This window comes from Leopardus geoffroyi, chromosome D3 (assembly GCF_018350155.1).
Source record: "Leopardus geoffroyi isolate Oge1 chromosome D3, O.geoffroyi_Oge1_pat1.0, whole genome shotgun sequence".
NCBI lineage: Eukaryota > Metazoa > Chordata > Mammalia > Carnivora > Felidae > Leopardus > Leopardus geoffroyi.
The window spans coordinates 6111758-6130384 of NC_059339.1; the positions used below are offsets into that span (position 1 = coordinate 6111758).

Consider the following 18627-nt stretch of genomic DNA (forward strand, 5'->3'; position numbering starts at 1 on the left):
AGAGAGAGAGCAAGTAGGGGAGAGGGAGGGAGAGAGGGAGGGAGAGAGAATCCCAAGCAGGCTCTGAACTTCCCAGCGCAGAGCCCGGTTTGTGGGGCTTGAACCCACGAACTAGGAGATCATGATCTGAGCCAAAATCAAGAGTCGGATGCTTAACCGACGGAGCCACCCAGGTGCCCCCAATATTTTTAAGTCATCTCTGCACCCAACGTGGGACTCAGCCCTCAACGTGGGGGCTCAAGTGACCCTGAGATCAAGAGTCACCCACTCTTCTGAGCTAGCCAGGCGCCCCAAATGTTTGTGGTTTCCAACCACCCATTTTGTGGTACTTTGTTACCAAGGCTCTAGCAAACTCTCTCTAGCAAACACCATCCGACATCCAGTTTGGATTTTTTGTAAGCGTAGCCATCTCCACGCACCCCTAGCGGCCGGTCCTCCCCCTCCTAGCAATGGAACCGCTCACCACAGGCTCCAGCCTGAAACCCGGAGGCACCCTGGGTGCACTCGCCCTCACTCGCCCTCATCCGACCCGTACCTCGTGAATCCTCCCGCTTCCCTCCATTCCCACAGCACCGCCGTCCCCACCCCCCGGCCCCGTCCAGACCCAGGTCATCTGTCGCCTGCACACCCCAGCGGCAGCTCCAAACCAGCCACCCTCTCCCGCTCTCGCCTTCCTGTTGTCTAGACCCTCAGGGCAGCCAGAGGGACCTTTGGGAACAAGCCTAGACCTCATCATTGCCCGAGGACGACCTCTGATCTCTGAGGGCCCCACCAGGCCCGCGCCGAGCAGCCCCTCCTCCTGGCCGGGTATCCGGCCAGCATGGCCCGCGTACCTGACGTCAGCATGTTGTTGATGAGCTCCAGGAAGCCCTCCTCGGCCACGTGGGCGTCCGTGAACAGGAAGATCATCCTTTTGTTCTCGGTCCCAAGTTTGAGATAAAGGTTCTTCAGATCTTCCCGGAAACTGTTCTCCGAGTAGCCTCGGCTCAGGAGGATCTCAAACACCTGCCGACACGGAGCACGGCATCCGTGAGACGACCGGCCCGCGTGAGGGTCACAGGCCAACGGCAGGGGGAGAGGCTCAGGCCGTGCAGCCGTCTGCGGGGGACGAGTGACAGCAGAGCCAGACGCCCCGGGTCATTTTCACAAACAGTGCTGAGTGAGAAACGCGGGACGAAGAAAACTCTGACAGTCCTTTGTGCAAACGAGCGCGCACACGTGCAGAGTGTGACAGAGTGTAGAGCGTGACAGGGAACGCAGGTCTGTGCAGAGGGGACCACATGAGTATGGAGAGGAAAAGGACACCTTCATTCGCTAAATGAGTCATTGGAGGGGCACCTGGGTGGCTCTCGTCGGCATCCGACTTCAGTTCGGGTCACGATCTCATGGTTCGTGAGTTCGAGCCTGGCGTCGGGCTCTGTGCTGACAGCTTGGAGCCTGTTTGGGATTCTCTCTCTCCCTGTGTGCCCCTCCCCAGCTTGTGCTTGTACTTTCTCTTTCTCTCTCTCTCTCTCTCTCAAAATAAAATTTAAAAATGTTAAAAAAAAAAAACACACGAGTCATTGGAGTCACAGAGCGGGGAGAAAGGAAAACGGAACCCACACAAGCACAACCATCACGTGTGGGTACAGGCCCGGCTGCGAGTTCATCGAAAATTAGATCGTGGGAAGATGTGTAGAGAAAGTAAGTAGGAAGCCGGTTTCGATCCCGAAAATTTTAAAATCTTATTACATGTTTTCCAAATGGACACAAATGCAAATGAGAACACACCCTCTCCGTTCGTTTCCGTCGGCTCAGAGGCCGGGAAGTTGAACTGCAAACAGCCAACTGTCAGTTCTGAAAGAGCTCGGGGGTTTACAGCGACTAGAACATCCCTCGTGCGCTGCCACCCCTCAGCCCCGATATACGCACACACACGGGGTCACGTGCACGCTCTGCCCACTCACGCGGGCCTGCAAAGGCACATTCACACAGGGCACTCGGTACACACACACACGCACACACACACACACACACACACACACACACACACACGGCAACATGGATGACTTTCAGCCAAATACGTGTGGCCTCCGGTTCCGTCTGATACGTGCAGACCCCAGGGATCCTCCCTGAGTTAGCTTCCCCCTTGCCCTCAACAGTTCCTTTTTTTTTTTTTTAAGTTTATTTATTCTGACAGAGAGAGAGAGAGAGAGAGAGAGAGAGTGGGGGAGGGACAAAGAGAGAAGGAGACAGAGAATCCAAAGCAGGCTCCGTGCTGTCAGCACAGAGCCTGACGAGAGGCTCGAACTCACGAACCGTGAGATCATGACCTGAGCCGAAATCAAGAGTCAGAGGTCAACAAATGAGCCACCCAGGCGCCCCGCCCTCAACAGTTCCTAACACCACTTGGGCATGAACAGCTCGCTATGACCCCACTCCCCAACCTCCCCCCCCCAATTCCAAGGGCACAGTAACAGCCCAGCACACGTTCACCCTTCTCCTCTGTCCCTCGGACATCCTCTCTGCCGTTCCTCGAGGCCAGGCCAGGCCAGGATGCACAACACTACCTCAGAGGACAGTACGTCAGATTTACCAGGACCGATCAACGGAAGAAATCAACTTGTCTAGGAAAATGTACAAAAACTATAAAAACGGTTACATCTGGATCACGTATTTTATCGGATCTGGAAGGTAAATCAACCAAATTTATTTATTTTTTTTTTTAGAAATACTTTAAACAAAAGTATATACTGCAAGCTAGACCCATCGAACTAATCATGACTGCTCTTCTGTACAAAGAGTTCTCACAGAGGCGCGTGGGTGGCTCAGTAGGTTAAGCATGTGACCCTTAGATTCAGCTCAGGTTCATGAGTTTGAGCCCTGCGCCAGGCTCTCTGCTGTCAGCACAGAGCCCGCTTAGGATCCTCTGTCCCCCTCTCTCTCTGCCCCTGCCCAGCTTATTCTCTGTCTCTCCCCCTTGCCCCTCCCTGACTCACAGACTCTCTAAAACACACACACACACACACACACACACACACAGAGTCATGCATGGGTCTTGGCAATGACTTTCTGGATAGGACACCTCAAGTGCAAGCCACAAAATCAAAAATAAACAAGTGAATCGTGGAGATGACTCTTGCTCCAAATTAAGCCCCACTGCATGCTGCACGTCTCCGCTTTGAGAGGCTCCTGTAAGGGCACTGCCAGTGGGTATGGCAGGAGCTCACGGTAAGTTTCTAAGCATGGTGTGGAGACACAGAAACCCCCACGCAGTGCTGGTGGGACCGTACGATGGTGCAGTTGCTTTGGGAAACAATCTGGCAGTTTCCCAAATGATCAACCACAGAACTGCCACACGACCCGGCAATTCCACACCGAGGTGGACATGTGGACACAGAAACTTGTACGTGAATGTTTACAGCAGCACCGTTCACAGCGGCCAAAAGGTGGAAACCGGGCCCCTGTCCGTTAACGGGTGAATGGATAAACAGGGTGTGGTCAATCCATACAACAGAACACGATCTGGCCATAAAAAGGAACCGGGCAGTGTTATGCGGCTGAAGCTTGAAAACAGGCGGTGAAGTGTAAGAAGCTGTCACAAAAGACCACGTACTCTATGATTCTGTTTACGTGAGAGTCCAGGATAGAGATGTCTATAGAGACCGGAAGTACGTTAGTGATTTTTTTTTTTAGGGCTGGATGAGGGGCAGAAAGATAGAGGGGTAATAGCTAAGGGGCAGAGGATGTCTTTTGAGGGTGACAAAAATGTCCTCAAATAGACTGCGTTGATGGTTGTACGTACCTGTGACTATACCAAAAAGCACCGAATTGTACAGTCTGTGAATTATATCTCGATAAAGCTGTTGTTTGGGGATTTGTTTTTTGAAAGAGATTCTAAGAATGGCCCAGAACCGCGTGGGCTGGTTGTGCCGACACAGCAGCCAGCAACTTGCTGACCTGAATGCTGGGTCCGTGGAGGTTTGGGCCGATCCCTCCTCCGTAGGAGTGCACGCCACACACCACAAAATTGGCTCAAGTTTGACTTTCAAATTCGATTTGACATAGTGTCCATTCTAAAAATAATACAAGGGGCCCCTGGGTGGCTCAGCTGGTTAAGCATCTGACGTCGGCTCAGGTCATGATCTCACGGTTGGTGGGTTCAAGCCCTGCGTCTGACTCTGTGCTGACAGCTCAGAGCCTGGAGCCTGCTTCGGATTCTGTGTCTCCCTCTCTCTCTGCCCGCCCCCCCCATGCTCACGCTCTGTCTCTGTCTCTCTCGCAAAACTAAATTTAAAAAAACATTTGAAAACAATACAAAACTTAGATTCTTCGGACATTCGGTTAAAATAGTAACAAGGAAAAAACCCAATTCTACAGTCTATGAAAACATCATGCTACCATCTGATCTGTTTTCGACTCTTCCAACGTTTGCATGAACTACCAACGGGCGAAATTGCTTTAATAAACCATTTCTGGGAGGGGAGGTCGACTCACCTCGTAGCCGGCTGTGAAGGCGGCCAGCCTGGAGAGAGACTGCTTCCCTGAGCCTCCGACCCCCACGAGCAGGGCGTGGCCGCGGTCCATTCGGATGATGCGGTGCACGCGGGTTAGGTGTTCCAGGGCATCATCAAAGAGAACCAGGTTCATCTTGGTGTTGCTTTCATTATACTCCTCAAGAATTTCCTGAATTAAAAAAAAAAAAAAAAATCACTGGATTTTGAGAGACAGACTTTTCATTTTGTCCGGGAGAAATTAAGAACGGAGGAGAGATTCTTCCCCCCCCCCCCAATAATCTATAGTGGTTGAAATAATTAAATTGTTTGGGTTTATGGGACTAAATCTAGTATTGGCAATGAAGGCTTCTATGTGCTGGTTTGTGATCGGCCAGCAGTGAGCCAAGGCTCAGTTCATGAATTAAAACGAAAATGGATAGCAGAGAGCTGAGTGGTTCCCAAACCTGGCTGTGCATTGGAACCCTGGGACCCTCCCTGGGCTGGACGAATGGAAACCCAGAGGGGTGAACCCTGGGGTCTGGGTATTTAACACATTCCTCAGGTCATCCCCACGCACCACTGGACGTGGCAACCACCGGATAAGACACAAGCTCTCATTCTGAACCCCGAGGCATAGGCATGGGTATTCTTCCCAGTGCTGGGCTCCGCTGAGAAGCACTCCCAGGAAAAGTGAGCCTGTGGAGAAGGTAAGCCCCATCCACACCTGAAACAAAGCCTTGGCCGCCTCATAATCCTGGATATCTTCATAAATGCGTGTTTCCTCTTCCTGCAGGGCCATCCGGAAGTCTCCAAACAGGATGGGATCCCTCATCACCACCTCCATATCATCGTTAAAATGTTCCATAACCAGGTTGCCTATGTGGTCTTGTACCTTTTGACAGAAGACCGCTTAAGGACTCAAACTCGACAACACATATGTGCTAAAACTTGTCAGAAAAAGAACATATGCTAAGATTCTCTGAAGTACTTTGCATTCGATTCTTTTCTCTGTTGCAAGGTCCTCCATAATCCACCCTCCTCTATCCATCAACTTCTGTTGTTAGTGTATTTTTCTCCAATTGGTGAACTATATTTAAAAAAATACTTGGGGGGGGGGGGTGGGTAGGCTTGTTTACTTCACCCAGAGAAGAATTTTGTAGTTAGAGTTTTGAATTTGCTGGTATAGTTTGATGTACTGACCAGCTGCTTGTCTGTTTCATTGATTAATCGGTCGTGGAAGATCCTCAGACACTCGTTTCTCCAGACTCTCACCATCTGGGTCACCGTCTGGAACCTACATGATGGAAGGAGCAAAATCAGTCGTGAAGCCATCTAGAGAGAGAGGGGCTAAATGCTACTGTTTTCAGATGGATACACAGGGTGTGGAAAAGGACAACATTTCTAGTCCTTTCTCCCCCCTGGCCTCACGTTAATGAAATTTTAATGGAAGCTAACAAATTAAGTGTAAAGACCATAAAATCATCATCTATAATTTATCCTCCCGTAGGGAAGAAAAAGAACGTTATCCGTAAATGACGTAAGTGACATAAAATGAGTACCTGACACGGCTTCTACTTGCTGGAATATAAGAATTTAAAATCAGCATCAAGGCCACTGGCAGCTTCGTATTTTAAGAACCAGCTCCATCCGGCCCCAGTTCGAGAACTTTCTCTGGTTGCTGGCAAAGAGCCCTTACTCCCCGCCCCCCCCCCCCTTAAATCCCTGAAGCTGCCTTCTCCTGGTCTTCTTCAAGGGTACCTGAGAACAAGTTTGGGTATGTGGAAAGTCCTCAACTAACTCACTTTTCAATTTTTGGTGGACTCAATGTGAATCCACAAAAGTGGACTCTGCTTGCAGACCTACACAAAGCGCACGTTAACGTAGAGACAGAAGTCTAGCTTTAATGAGAAAAGTTTTATACCCAGATTGAATCCTTTCCATCCCTTGTGCTTACTTCTCCATTTTGTGGGTCTTTCACAAAACGTAACTAGCAACTGCAAACAATTCAGGTGCATTAGCAAAAGGCAACTTTAGAAAGAATACACAGTCGGGGCGCCTGGGTGGCTCAGTCGGTTAAGCGTCCGACTTCAGCCAGGTCACGATCTCGCGGTCCATGAGTTCGAGCCCCGCGTCAGGCTCTGGGCTGATGGCTCAGAGCCTGGAGCCTGTTTCAGATTCTGTGTCTCCCTCTCTCTCTGACCCTCCCCCGTTCATGCTCTGTCTCTCTCTGTCTCAAAAATAAATAAACGTTAAAAAAAAAAAAAAAAAAGAAAGAATACACAGTCAGTAGAGCATTCCCACCAAGGGCTTAAATATCACGTGTCTACGCATCTGTCTTTCACGGCTCCCCTGTCTTCAAGTCAAGGGCTTACAAGTCATCTGGCCTTAACCAAGCCCTTAACCCTTTTCTTCATTTAACATAAACAAAAAGACACTGGGTGATTAATTGATACACTGATTCATCCATTTCATTGACAAGTCCTCTGTCTTAAAAGAAAATCCACCATCACACCCATGGGCCACACGGGTATGGAGAGAAGACAAACTCACCGCCCCGGATCAGTGAGGAGAAGACCATTAAAAATTCTTGAGAGGTCCCGAAGATTAAAGATGTAATGGAACTTGGATGGGGTGGGAGGCAGGTCCTGCACAATGGTTTTGTAAAGCGCCAACGTGCAGAAGGTCAGCTTGTCACTCACAGCCATGATGCTTTCATGAAACACCTAAAAATTGAAAAGACACCCCCCCCAAGTGTCTATCGATGGATGAATGGATAAGCCAATGTAGTCTATCCATACAACGAATGGCACGTCATTTGGCCACATCGAGGAGTGAAGCACTGATATGTGCCACCACACGGATGCACCTTGACAACATGATGCCAGATGAAAGCCTCCAGTCACAAAAGACCACATGGCGTACGAGTCCCTTTATATGAAATGTCCAAAAGAGGCAAATCCAGAGAGACAGAAGGCATATTAGCAATTGCCAGGGGCTGAAGGATGGGATAGTGGGACTACTTTTGGGTGATGAAAATATTCTGGAATGAGGTGGTGGTGATGATGGTACAACATTGTGAATGTACTCAATGCCAATAAACTGTACTTTAAAGTGGTTAAAACAACGAATCCTACACTATGTGAATTTTATCATAATTTTTATTTTTTTTTAATTTTTTTTAACGTTTATTTATTTTTGAGACAGAGACAAACAGAGCATGAACGGGGGAGGGGCAGAGAGAGATGGGAGACACAGAATCGGAAGCAGGCTCCAGGCTCCGAGCCATCAGCCCAGAGCCCGACGCGGGGCTCAAACTCACGGACCGCGAGATCGTGACCTGAGCTGAAGTCGGACGCTTAACCGACTGAGCCACCCAGGCACCCCTATCATAATTTTTAAAGAGGAGATAAGAGGGGCGCCTGGGTGGCTCAGTCAGTTGGGCGTCCGACTTCGGCTCAGGTCATGATCTCGTGGTCCTGAGTCTCGTGAGTTCGAGCCCCGCGTCGGGCTCTGTGCTGACAGCTCAGAGCCCGGAGCCTGTTTCAGAGTCTGTGTCTCACTCTCTCTGACCTTCCCCCATTCATGCTCTGTCTCTCTCTGTCTCAAAACTGAATAAACGTTAAAAAAAATTAAAAAAAAAAAAAGAGGAGATAAGAAAAAAACTGAAAAAGCCAGAGAAACTCACCATCTGATTTGCTCTGTTTCCCTAGATTTTCTCATTAACTGACAAGTCAACGTGACGTGAAACCAAAGCCCACACCAGCCCTCCGTTGGAGTCTGACCGGACTAGGGCAGACCTCACGGTTTTGGAAGCGAATGGCTTAAGGTAAGGCACGAAACACCAGGCGCTCACAGTCCCTGGTGATCACACCTGGCCGCTCCACACCTTTACCTTTCCTGCCCCTGAAGACTGTGCAAACCTCACTTTAGGAGGGAAATGCCGGGAGCAGAAGGCCATCATTTAAATGCATGGGTTCCATTTGTGGGATGGCCAAGTTAAATCGACTTAAGGAGAGCGGTAACTAATATCTAAGGAGCATCTGCTACGTTCTAGACGCCGTGCCGCACATTTTCCGTGCATTCTCGGTGAGGTGGCTGCCATCGTCATCCCCGTTCCAGATGAGAACTGGGTCTAGGAGAGCTCAACGAACTTGCCCAAGGAGCAGCATGGGGCCTGACTCCAGGTCCTGGTCCCCTAGTTAATTCACTGCTGCGGCTCAATGTGACCCATGTAACTCAGGGCCACATCATGACCTCCGTGGACCCAAGGCACTTTTGCCTTCTGGGCCCCTTCCTCCATAAAAATATGGTACTTTATCTTTTATGACTGCACTGATATAAAGATGCATATAATCCAGACTGGATATTTTTTCTCCCAGTTTTGAAAGAAAACATTTTTGTGTGCCCCTAAAAGTACCGTGGGCCTTGTGCCTGCTGTGTCTAATGCCCAAGAGGACCATGCAAACACTCTACCCAACAGAAGGCCCTCTAGTTCAGACTGCTAATTAAATTTTTTTAATGTTTATTTATTTTTTAGAGAAAGAGACAGAGTGATGTCAGGGAAGTGGCAGAGAGAGAGAGGGAGGCACAGAATCCGAAGCAGGCTCCAGGCTCTGAGCTGTCAGCACAGAGCCCGACACGGGGCTTGAGCCCATGAACCGTGAGATCGTGACCTGAGCCGAAGTCAGACGTTTAACCAACTGAGCCACCCAGGCGCCCCTAGACTGCTAATTAAAATCAAGTTACCGAGGTATGGCCTTTCAGAATGGAGGAATAAATTAAATGCAAAGACTCCTCTGAAGGAAATGGTACATTGAAGACATTGAACAGCGAAATAAATCTCGGATCAACTTCATTGCGGCCTCCTCCAGCTTTTCCCATCGCAGCAATAAAGCCAAGGTCCCGAATGCTTTTGCAGTTTAGCTCCTTCCCACGGTCATACAGGTAGCCTTTTTCCAACAGCAGTTTCAGCAAGGCAATCGGCTGCTGTGTGCCATATTCATCAACCTTGATTTAGTGTTTAAAGAAAGGAGATAACAGTAGTATCGTAAAGCAGAACTCAGGGATGCCTCTGCTAACCATCTAAACTAATTCTCATCTCTCCTCTTACTCTCTCAGAGCGCTCTGGTTTTAGTTTCATGGGGCTTCTCAAGGTTTGCAGCTATATATTCATTTGTAATTATTATTTTTTTTTATCTGTCTCCCTCACTCAACTGTAAGCTCCATGAGGGCAGGGACTACTTATGTTCTGTTCGTCACTGCACAGCACCAGACCCATAGGAGGCGCTCAATAAATACACGTTAATTGGATGGAGGCACAGATGGATGAAAGGGTATGTGGGTGTGTGCATGGATGGGTGGATGGGTGGAAGGAAGGAAGGTGGATGAATGGGTGGGTGGGTGGACAGATGGATGGGTGGGTCAGTGGGTGGGTGGATGGATGGATAGATGGACGGACTGGCGGATGGAAGGAAGATGGATGGACGGACAGATGGATGGGTGGGTGGGTGGGTGGATGTGTGGAAGAAAGGTAGGTGGATGGATGGGTGGATGGACGGATGGGCAAATGGAAGGAAGGAAGGAAAGAAGGAAGGAAGGAAGGAAGGAAGGAAGGAAGGAAGGAAGGAAGGAAGGAAGGAAGGAAGGAAGGAAAGGAAGGAAAGAAGACTGGGTGGGTGGGTGGATAGATGGATGGAAGGAGAGATGGATGGATGGGTGGATGAATCCTGGCTTTGCACACAGTCCATCTAGAGGATAGATTTTCAGAGGAAAAAAAATACATAAATTTAAATTTTAGTACTAAGAAAACTTCGTAACTCTCAGGCTCCGGCCCCAGAAACACACTCTTGCATGCTAAAGTTTCCCTTCCTTGGTAAATCCAGAGGAATCCTTGCGAGGTGTCTGACCTTATGCTTTCCATGTACCTGGGACTGAGAACAACACTATCATCTGAGCTCTAGCTCATCGAGAAGCCACTTACTCGAATACATGCTGTAAAAAGCCTGGAGGCTGCCTGCTGCCTAACTCCTCTAGGAAAGCAATCAGTAAGGAAGAGTCCCGCTGTGTCAGTAGAACTTTCCAGTAACACTGTCTCCAGAGCTGGCTCCCATAACCAGCACCCTGCGGGCATCATGCAGAACGAAGGCACGTGCTCGCACACTCACGGACTCCGCGCGCACACCCAGCGACGCAAGCGCCGCACGCGGCCCGGCCCCACTGCCCCCTGCTCCTTAACCTTACGCCACCTTTGGCATATTCATGTCGTCCATGAACACCAGGAGGCGCTTTCCCATGGGCGGGCCGTATGTGTCTTTGGTTCGCTTCTCAACATTTGCTTCCAAGTTTCTTTGGATATCCAGAGATGTGGTGCGGGAGGAGAAGTTGACTATTAACACAATCTGGGAGAGAGAGAGATCATTCCAGAAGGTGGTCATCTCTTCACAGTACCAGTGGGAAATGCTGGACCGTGCACTGCCGTCTATTTTGCAAATTCACCGGCATCTGAACTTTCCCATAACCCAGTGTGTGGCGGTACAGCATTCTTCCCCTTTAGCAGGTTGTGTGAGGCCCAGCATGACCAGTCACCACACGTGGGCCTCTGGCACAATGTCAACTAGGGGGTCTTAGCTCTGCACAGTCGGGCTAAGTGACCTCCAAAAAGAGGTTTAACCTTTAAAAAGTTTTTTTTAATATTTATTTATTTAAATGCTTATTTATTTTTGAGAGAGAGAGGGCAAGCAGGGGAGGGGCAGAGAGAGAGAGAGAGAGAGGGAGACACAGAACCTGAAGCAGGCTCCAGGCTCTGAGCTGAGAGCACAGAGCCCGATGTGGGGTTTGAAGCTACAAACTACGAGATCATGACCTGAGCCAAAGTCAGATGGACGCCCGACCGACCGAGCCACCCAAGCGCCCCAAAGAGGTTCAACCTTTTAGAACCTCGTTTTTCTCATCTGTAAGACAGTTTTCATAGCATCTGCTTGGACTACTTCATAGGGTGATTTTATCACAGGAGATGAAATCCCCAAAGGCGATTTCCACACGACAGAGTAACATTCAACCAGAAGTTACTAGCATGCCTGCTATGTCTTAATAAACAGGTCAGAGAGAGCACCTTTGGAATTAATTGCTGAGAGAAAGGTGAGGGAGGCCCCGGGCCCCTGGGTGGACAGCCTCCCCCCAGCACACAGGACCCCTCACTGTGCTTCTTAGAGCACTTGGTGAGAGTTCGTGGGTCAGTGGTTCTCGCTCTTAATTATGCACCCAAATCACCTGGAGGGCCTGTGCCCAACGGCTCAAAGGGCCCCATCCTCAGAGTTTCTGATTCAAAAGGTCTAGGATCGTGTTTTCAAAACCACAGCAAGGTGATGGATAAAGAGACGGCCGGCCTCCAAGATGACCCCCGTCCACCCTCACCCTCCAGGTACTCATTCACCCGCGTGGCCCCCTCCCACAGGCCAAGGTGATTCACGGTGGTCTCTGTGTCACCCACAGACCACGGCCGAAGCGAGGGAAGGTGATTTCCTAGGTTACCAAAAGCAGCGTGGCATCCGATTTGCTCCGTCGTGGACGTGCGCTCTGGCAGAAGCAGGCTGCGATATCAAGAGGTCACTCGGCAGCCCCCGGAGAGGTCCACATAGTGGGGAACTGAGGCTCACCATCTTGGAAGAGGGCCCTCCAGCCCCCCCCATCAGGCCTCCAGCCCCGGCCAACCGCTGGACAGCAGTCTCAGGACAGAGCGTGAGCGAGAACCGCCCAGCTAAGCCATGCCCAGATCCCTGACGCGCAGAAATGGTGCGACAGTAAGCGTCTGTCGCCCTGGGCTGCTACGTGCGGGGGCAATTTGTTACCCAGCAGGATACCAACCACGACTTACGTTCATCTCCACGTTCAGGTTTTTGAGGAAGTTCTGGGTAGTGGCTGTCTTAGAGGTGCCAGATTCCCCAACCAAAAGAACCGGCTGCTTGATCTTGACCATCTGTTCCAGCATCCAGGCAGTGCGGGTTGTATCCACTGTGTGAACTGGGGAACACGAGAGGAGGGGGGCATCACAGAAACGTCAAAGGGGAGCACACGGCAACCTGGAGCTTCACGGAATTCCGAACGAAGCGTCGGCAAAACCCCAAGACGTGACCTTGAAAGTGAGTACACGGGTACCGTCTGGAAGCTCACTGCCCCAGTCGTTATTTTTAATAGCTCTACGGAGGCATCGCTTAAACACCATAAAATTCACCCATTTTAAGGGTATGTTTTGGTGCGTTTGGTACATTTCTACAGCGGTGCGGTCACTGCTACGGTCCAGATTCAGAAGCCCCAAACCGTTCTTCGTGTCCGACTCCGACGTATACTCAGGATGTTAAAAACTCAGTTTCTCCATGGCTTACGTCAGTCACACATCTGCAGGGTTTGGTTGCCTGACCAACAACTTCCTCCAAAGACAGAACGAAACCACGAAACCAGGTCTGGCCTGCTCCTGCACTGGTTGCCTTTAGTCCTGACTGGTTCCGGGGGAAATGGCTAGGTCTCATTCCATCGGAACCAAACCCAGACCCTTGTTTCGGGAAGTCATCCTGCCACGACGTTCTCTAAATAGCCAGAGGGGTGCGTTAAAAAATACGGCACAACCCATTAAACGTCCGTGGTGGACGACCTCGCGAGGCAGCCCTTTTCACGACACGCTGCCCTGCTCATTCCTCTGGCTTTCTTCCTTCATTCCTTCGCACAGCCGGCCAGCTCTCCAGGCTGCAGGGGGCCCGTGGAGACTTGGGGGGGGAGGGGGGCAGAGCGGACTGTCCTATCCCCACCCCACCTGTCAGGTGACAGCTGAGAACCACAAATGTCTGAAGACACTCAGAGCCAGCCGCACATAAACAGAATCAGAAACGCCACCCTCTTGGTGAGGCCCACGGCTCAATCTTTTCAGTTTCTCCGAACCAACGCTCTGGGTGGGACTCAGGGGGCCACGGAGGTCCCCGGATCTTTTTCACTTCCTCACAGGACAAGAGCCATACACTGAGAACAGGGGTTTGGTTCTCACCCACCCAGGATGTCGATAAATTTCCTCTCGCGGACGTGAACGTATTCAGGAACTAATTTATTCCACGGTATCCATTTCTTCTGTGCAGGATCGAAATGGAAGTCATACATGGTTGGGAGGTGACCTGTGGTACATAATGGTCCATTTCGCTTCAGTCGTAGACACGGAAATACAGAGTCAGCTCCGGGACATGCATAAGACGAACTGATGCTACCCGCCCCCTGGACGGCAACTTAACTGAGTACTTCGAACTTACACTCCCGTCCACTGGGCAGGTACCCACTGGGCGGAGCCCCCTCCCTGGGGACGAGAGAGCTCGGTGGCCGACAACCCTGGAACCTAGGCTTACAGTTGTTGGCGGCCGGGTGGGGGGCGGAATGGAGGCAAGTCAACAGGCAATGTCAACGCGGAGCGCTACGTTCCGCGACAGGGCAAGCGCAGGTGCAGCGGGCGCCCTGGAGGACGTCTGACCAGGAGGGGCAGGGAAGAGGTCGGAGAAGCGCCAGGTGCCACAGGGCACGCGGGGCACCTCGAGGTGCCCCGCAGCCCACACTCCTCTGTACCTGAACGTCAGGGGTGCTACGCAAATTCAGCTCTAAGAAAGGTTCCTCGTGCACCTGCTCCCAGAGAGACTGCCACCCGGAGGCCCCAGCAATACCAAATTTTGCAGCCAGCACGGGGAGGAAGCCGTCCCAGAGGAGATGCCATCCAGTCTGAGACCTGAAGCGTGAGTCCTGAGCCAAGAGAACTGGGGGCCACCGGGAGGCTGTCATGGAGAAGAGAGCATGGCGGGGCGGCCGGAGGACCAGAAAGGAGTGAGGAGTGCACACGGTGGGCAGATGAGGCCATGCTACAAGGGCTGCGGGGCTGTTGCGTGAAGAGCCTGGCAGGCCATTTCAGGGGCTTGTTCTCCAGCCCTGTCGGTCCTGGGCGTGTGACATTAGTCTCCAGTGGGACACGTGATCAGGTCTGCCTCTGCAGAGATCAGTACGACTGCAGTGGAAAATGGATCTGGAGGAGGTGAGTGGAGACTGGGAGATCTGTCAGTGAGGCTCCCACCTTACCCAGGGCAGAGCTGTCAGGAGAGCTCCCAAGAGATGTGGGGGTGGAGATCGACAGGCTGAAACGACAGGGTGGCCGATGTGCAAGGTGGACAGACAGGTGATAGAGAGATAACAGGTGGGTAGATGATAGATATAGATGATGGGTAGATAGATGGAAGGTTGATAGACAACAGATACACGAGTAGATACATGAATGATAGACAACCCACAGACAGATTTCAGTAGGACAGAGCTAGGGAACGAGGAGAAGGCTCAGGAGGGAAGGAGACTGGCAGGCCGAAGCTGTGAGCATGCGGCCAGCGCTCCGTGAGGACTTGAAGCACGAAAGGAGGCTGGAAGACCAAACCCCGAGGAGAGGAAGGAGACGGACGAGCGGCCGGCAGGGAAGAGGAGGAACATTTCAAGAGGGCAGGAAGTGGTCAGCCACGTCGGACGCCAGGCAAGGTCGGGATGGCGAGGACGCCGAGGCCCACGGGCTCCGGTGGAGAGAGCAGCGGACACGCTCACCGGAAGCACTTCCAGGGGAGCCGGGATTTAAAAGGGGGGCGGGTGCCTGTTGGCTGAGAAGCGAGTGGGATGAGAAGACGGAGCTCGAAGCCAACCTTTCGAGGACTCGTGGCTTTCACAGGAAAGAGGTGGAGAGACGTCTCTAGAAGGGCGTAGAAGGTTTCCCCTGAGCAGGTCCAAGAGCAGCCGGGAGGGAGTTGGTAGGAGGGAAACAGAAGAGACAGCTCAAGAGGAGCCCAGCAAGGAAGCCGGCACCTGAGCAGGAGGGTGGAGAGCTTAGGAAGCCCTGGGACCACTTTACTTTGCTGTTTACAAAGAACGCCCCAGGTAATGATGATAGGATACAGCTTAGAAAGATGGTGACCGGCCAAGTCATGTTCAAATATCATGGAGAACTAGACAAAGATGAGATGCCGGGGTGGCTCAGTTGGCTGAGCGTCCAACTTCGGCTCGAGTCACGATCTCCCGGTGGGTGGGTTCAAGCCCCGTGTTGGACTCTGCTGAAAGCTCAGAGCCTGGAGCCTGCTTCGGTTTCTGTGTCCCCCTCTCTCTCTCTGCCCCTCCCCCACTCACAGTCTGTCTTCTGTCTCTCTCTCTCAAAAAAAAATAAACGCTAAAAAAAATTTTTTTGAAGAACTAGACAAAGATGGATCCTAGCGTTACACGGAGTTCCTGAAAAAGGCAAGTTTTCATCACACGTCGTTCTTGGAGGATGCACCTTCTTCACACGCAAACTAAAAACCTTAATACGAAGATCTCCTAAGAAGGACCTAGGGACCCACCCTTGATCACCTCCTGTGAAAATACTCAGGAATACAGCAGATGAAAATTAGAGAGGTGGTCTTAAAAAAAAACAGGTAGAGAAATTCAAAGGAGAAGAAACTCAAAGTCATGCAAAGTGTGAAAATTTCTAAAAACTTAAACAGCAAAGGAAGCGAGCGCCTAACTAAACTCAGGGTGCGAGGGTGGGAGTGCTGGGGTGGGGAGGAGTTTAGACTCAACAAGACGAGCCAGTACGGCTTCTGCTCCAGCAGCTCACACGCTGGAACTTCTGAGGGTACCCCGGGGGGGGTCTGACCATTGCACGTGTGTCTACAGAAGCCAACGAGCTGGAAAACCCGTACGGGCATACGTATAGAAAAGCAAGGTCACTTCCTCCAAAACCCTCCCCCCAAAGCGCTGTGAGTAGGAAAACAGGCTACGCCCAGATCTTACCTGGCAGCTCCCCGGGGCTGGCCCATTCCCCTTCCGTATCAACAGAAGGCAAAGAAGCAAGGCGTTTAATGCACTCGTCAAATTTAATCCTTCCATCCTCGAGCAGAGCAGCTCCCAGAGAACAGTACAGAGCCTCTAAGAAATAGCACTCCAGAAGGTCTGGTTCCTCTACTTCTCCTTCGAGTAGTGCATCCAACATCTTGGTTAACTGGGTTACCTAGTGGCCAGGCAAATCCCGGATCAGCCCATTCATTCCACTCTCCCACCCCAGGGTCAGTTCTGGTCATAAACCTTGGGATCCCAGGTCCCAGCGTGGTGGGAACTTATGACCCACCCTATCGGTTCCATCAGATGGAGCCTGGCACCTTGTCCTGCACAGGGTCGCCAAAGAAAGCAACCTGTGACGTTACAGTTTACCCCTCTGGCATCTCTTCTTCCCTTGGCCTGTGGGTCCACCTTTAGGGAAGCATCTCTCTTTGCTAACAGGGATATTTTCTCACCATATTTAGGTCTGTCTGCGGAACGACGGTCTTCAGCTTCTCACCTCGTCTCCCATCCACTGTCCCTTCCACAATCACATCGATGAGATAGGGCACATACTTCTCAAAGAGACTCTCTAAATTGCTTTGCTCTGCCTATAAAAGAGCAGAATTGCAATGCATTTTCGAGGGCTCCTTTATTTAAGGGGAAGTTAGTGGAAAGCTGATCTTGGCGAAAGAGGGATGAGAAAGGTCTTCTGATGAAGGGTAGATTTGGCAGGCGAGTAAACCCCGATAACAGCGCCTTCCATTTGTGGAGAGATTTGTCCTTCACGGTGCACTTTCATTGCAAAGCACTTCGTTTCACTGCCATAGCATCTACCCCGCCACCTGGGAGGGAGGGAGGATAACAGGTCCCATTTGACAGAAATGGGGCTGATTATCTTCAAGTTGAAGTGGTGCGGCCACAGTCATCTCGCAAAGAGTGCAAAGCAGCGGAAGCCCCTCTCCCTATCAAGGCGCTGAGGACCACCAGGGATCGCACGGGCCCTGACACAACTCTCTCTCCCTTACGACGGTGCCTCCGATGGTCCTATCATGCTTCCCTCGGTCTTCTCTTCTCTGGGATAATTATGTCCTGGTTTCCAATTCGCCATCAGCCTAGCAGTCCTTCCAGCGATACACCCAAACCACCTGTGTCGCTTTGAGAACGCAGTCATGGTGTCCTGGGTGTGTGGTCAAGGCACTACCTTCACGTGACTGTCACACCTATCTCTACACTTTTCAATGAAGCCTTTCGTTACAATACACATTTTAGCAGCCATGTGACACATGACATGGTTTGAGGTCAACTAAAACCGTCAGAACTCAATTACGTGACAAGCTAGGTCCTTCACATTGCATTCATCCAATTCAGCAAAAGCTGGGCCCCTCTAGAGAGAAGTCTCTCAACAGCTGGGCTTGGCTGCAGCAGGAGTTGCCAACTACAACCCACCAGCCAAACCTGGCCTGCCACTTCTTTGTCTAAATAAAATTTTCTTGGTACATAGACGTGTTGCTTTCATACCACGATGGTATAGTTGAGTAGTTGCAAAAGAAACCAACTGGCCCACAAAGTTTAAAATATTACTCTCAATCCTTTTACAGGAAAAAAAAAAATGTCAACCCTTGATCTAGACTACTGAAATCATCACGTAGCCCTGGGGCGCTTAGGTGGCTCAGTTGGTTAAGCGTCCGACTTCAGGTCATGATCTCACAGTTTGTGAGTTTGAGCTTCGCATCAGGCTCTGTGCTATCAGCATAGAGCCTGCTTCAGATCCTCTGTCCACCTTTCTCTCTGCCCCTCCCCAGCTTGTCTCTTCCCTCCCTCCCTCCCTCTCTCTCAAAATAAATAAATAAGCTTAAGAAATGAAAAAAAAAAAAAAAAAAAAAAGATTACCTATCCCCTATCCCACCAGCTATGGAATTATCTGGAAATCTAGTAAGTGTGTCTTCCAGATTTCATCCAATTTATTGATGCTCTGACACTGCTTAAGATCACAGGCAGATCAAGGTCAAGGTCATGGCTTTAACTACAAACATCCCCCTGGATTATGTTTATTCAGCTGGGCATGAATACTAATAACTTTTAAGCTCATTTTAGAAATAATTTTCACCTTGTTTTGTATTTGATTAACCCATCTTTTCCAGTACGGTTGATATTTCAAGTTTTTAGGATCCACATAAACCATTCCACATCGAGACACAGTTGCAGGAGAGGCATACTGTAAATCTCCAACCTAGAGAAATAAAGGAAATCAGTCATGTCTAAAGCTATGAACAGCTGAACGGCATGTTTAAAGGCCTTTGCTTTG

At 50.6% G+C, this 18627-nt stretch overlaps 1 protein-coding gene across 1 annotated transcript in view; it reads right to left on the reverse strand.

Moving 5' to 3' along the window:
* DNAH10 (dynein axonemal heavy chain 10) overlaps positions 1-18627 on the reverse strand; it is a 147364-nt gene that overhangs the window by 36458 nt on the left and 92279 nt on the right. Inside the window, exons 41-52 of the mRNA XM_045459666.1 lie at positions 18430-18552; positions 16796-16930; positions 16296-16512; positions 13514-13633; positions 12349-12494; positions 10721-10873; positions 9222-9482; positions 7026-7198; positions 5676-5769; positions 5200-5367; positions 4477-4665; positions 834-1005 (exon numbers count right to left, since the gene is read on the reverse strand). Coding sequence (XP_045315622.1) covers positions 834-1005; positions 4477-4665; positions 5200-5367; positions 5676-5769; positions 7026-7198; positions 9222-9482; positions 10721-10873; positions 12349-12494; positions 13514-13633; positions 16296-16512; positions 16796-16930; positions 18430-18552 — 1951 coding nt within the window. The remainder of the gene's footprint in view (positions 1-833; positions 1006-4476; positions 4666-5199; positions 5368-5675; positions 5770-7025; positions 7199-9221; positions 9483-10720; positions 10874-12348; positions 12495-13513; positions 13634-16295; positions 16513-16795; positions 16931-18429; positions 18553-18627) is intronic.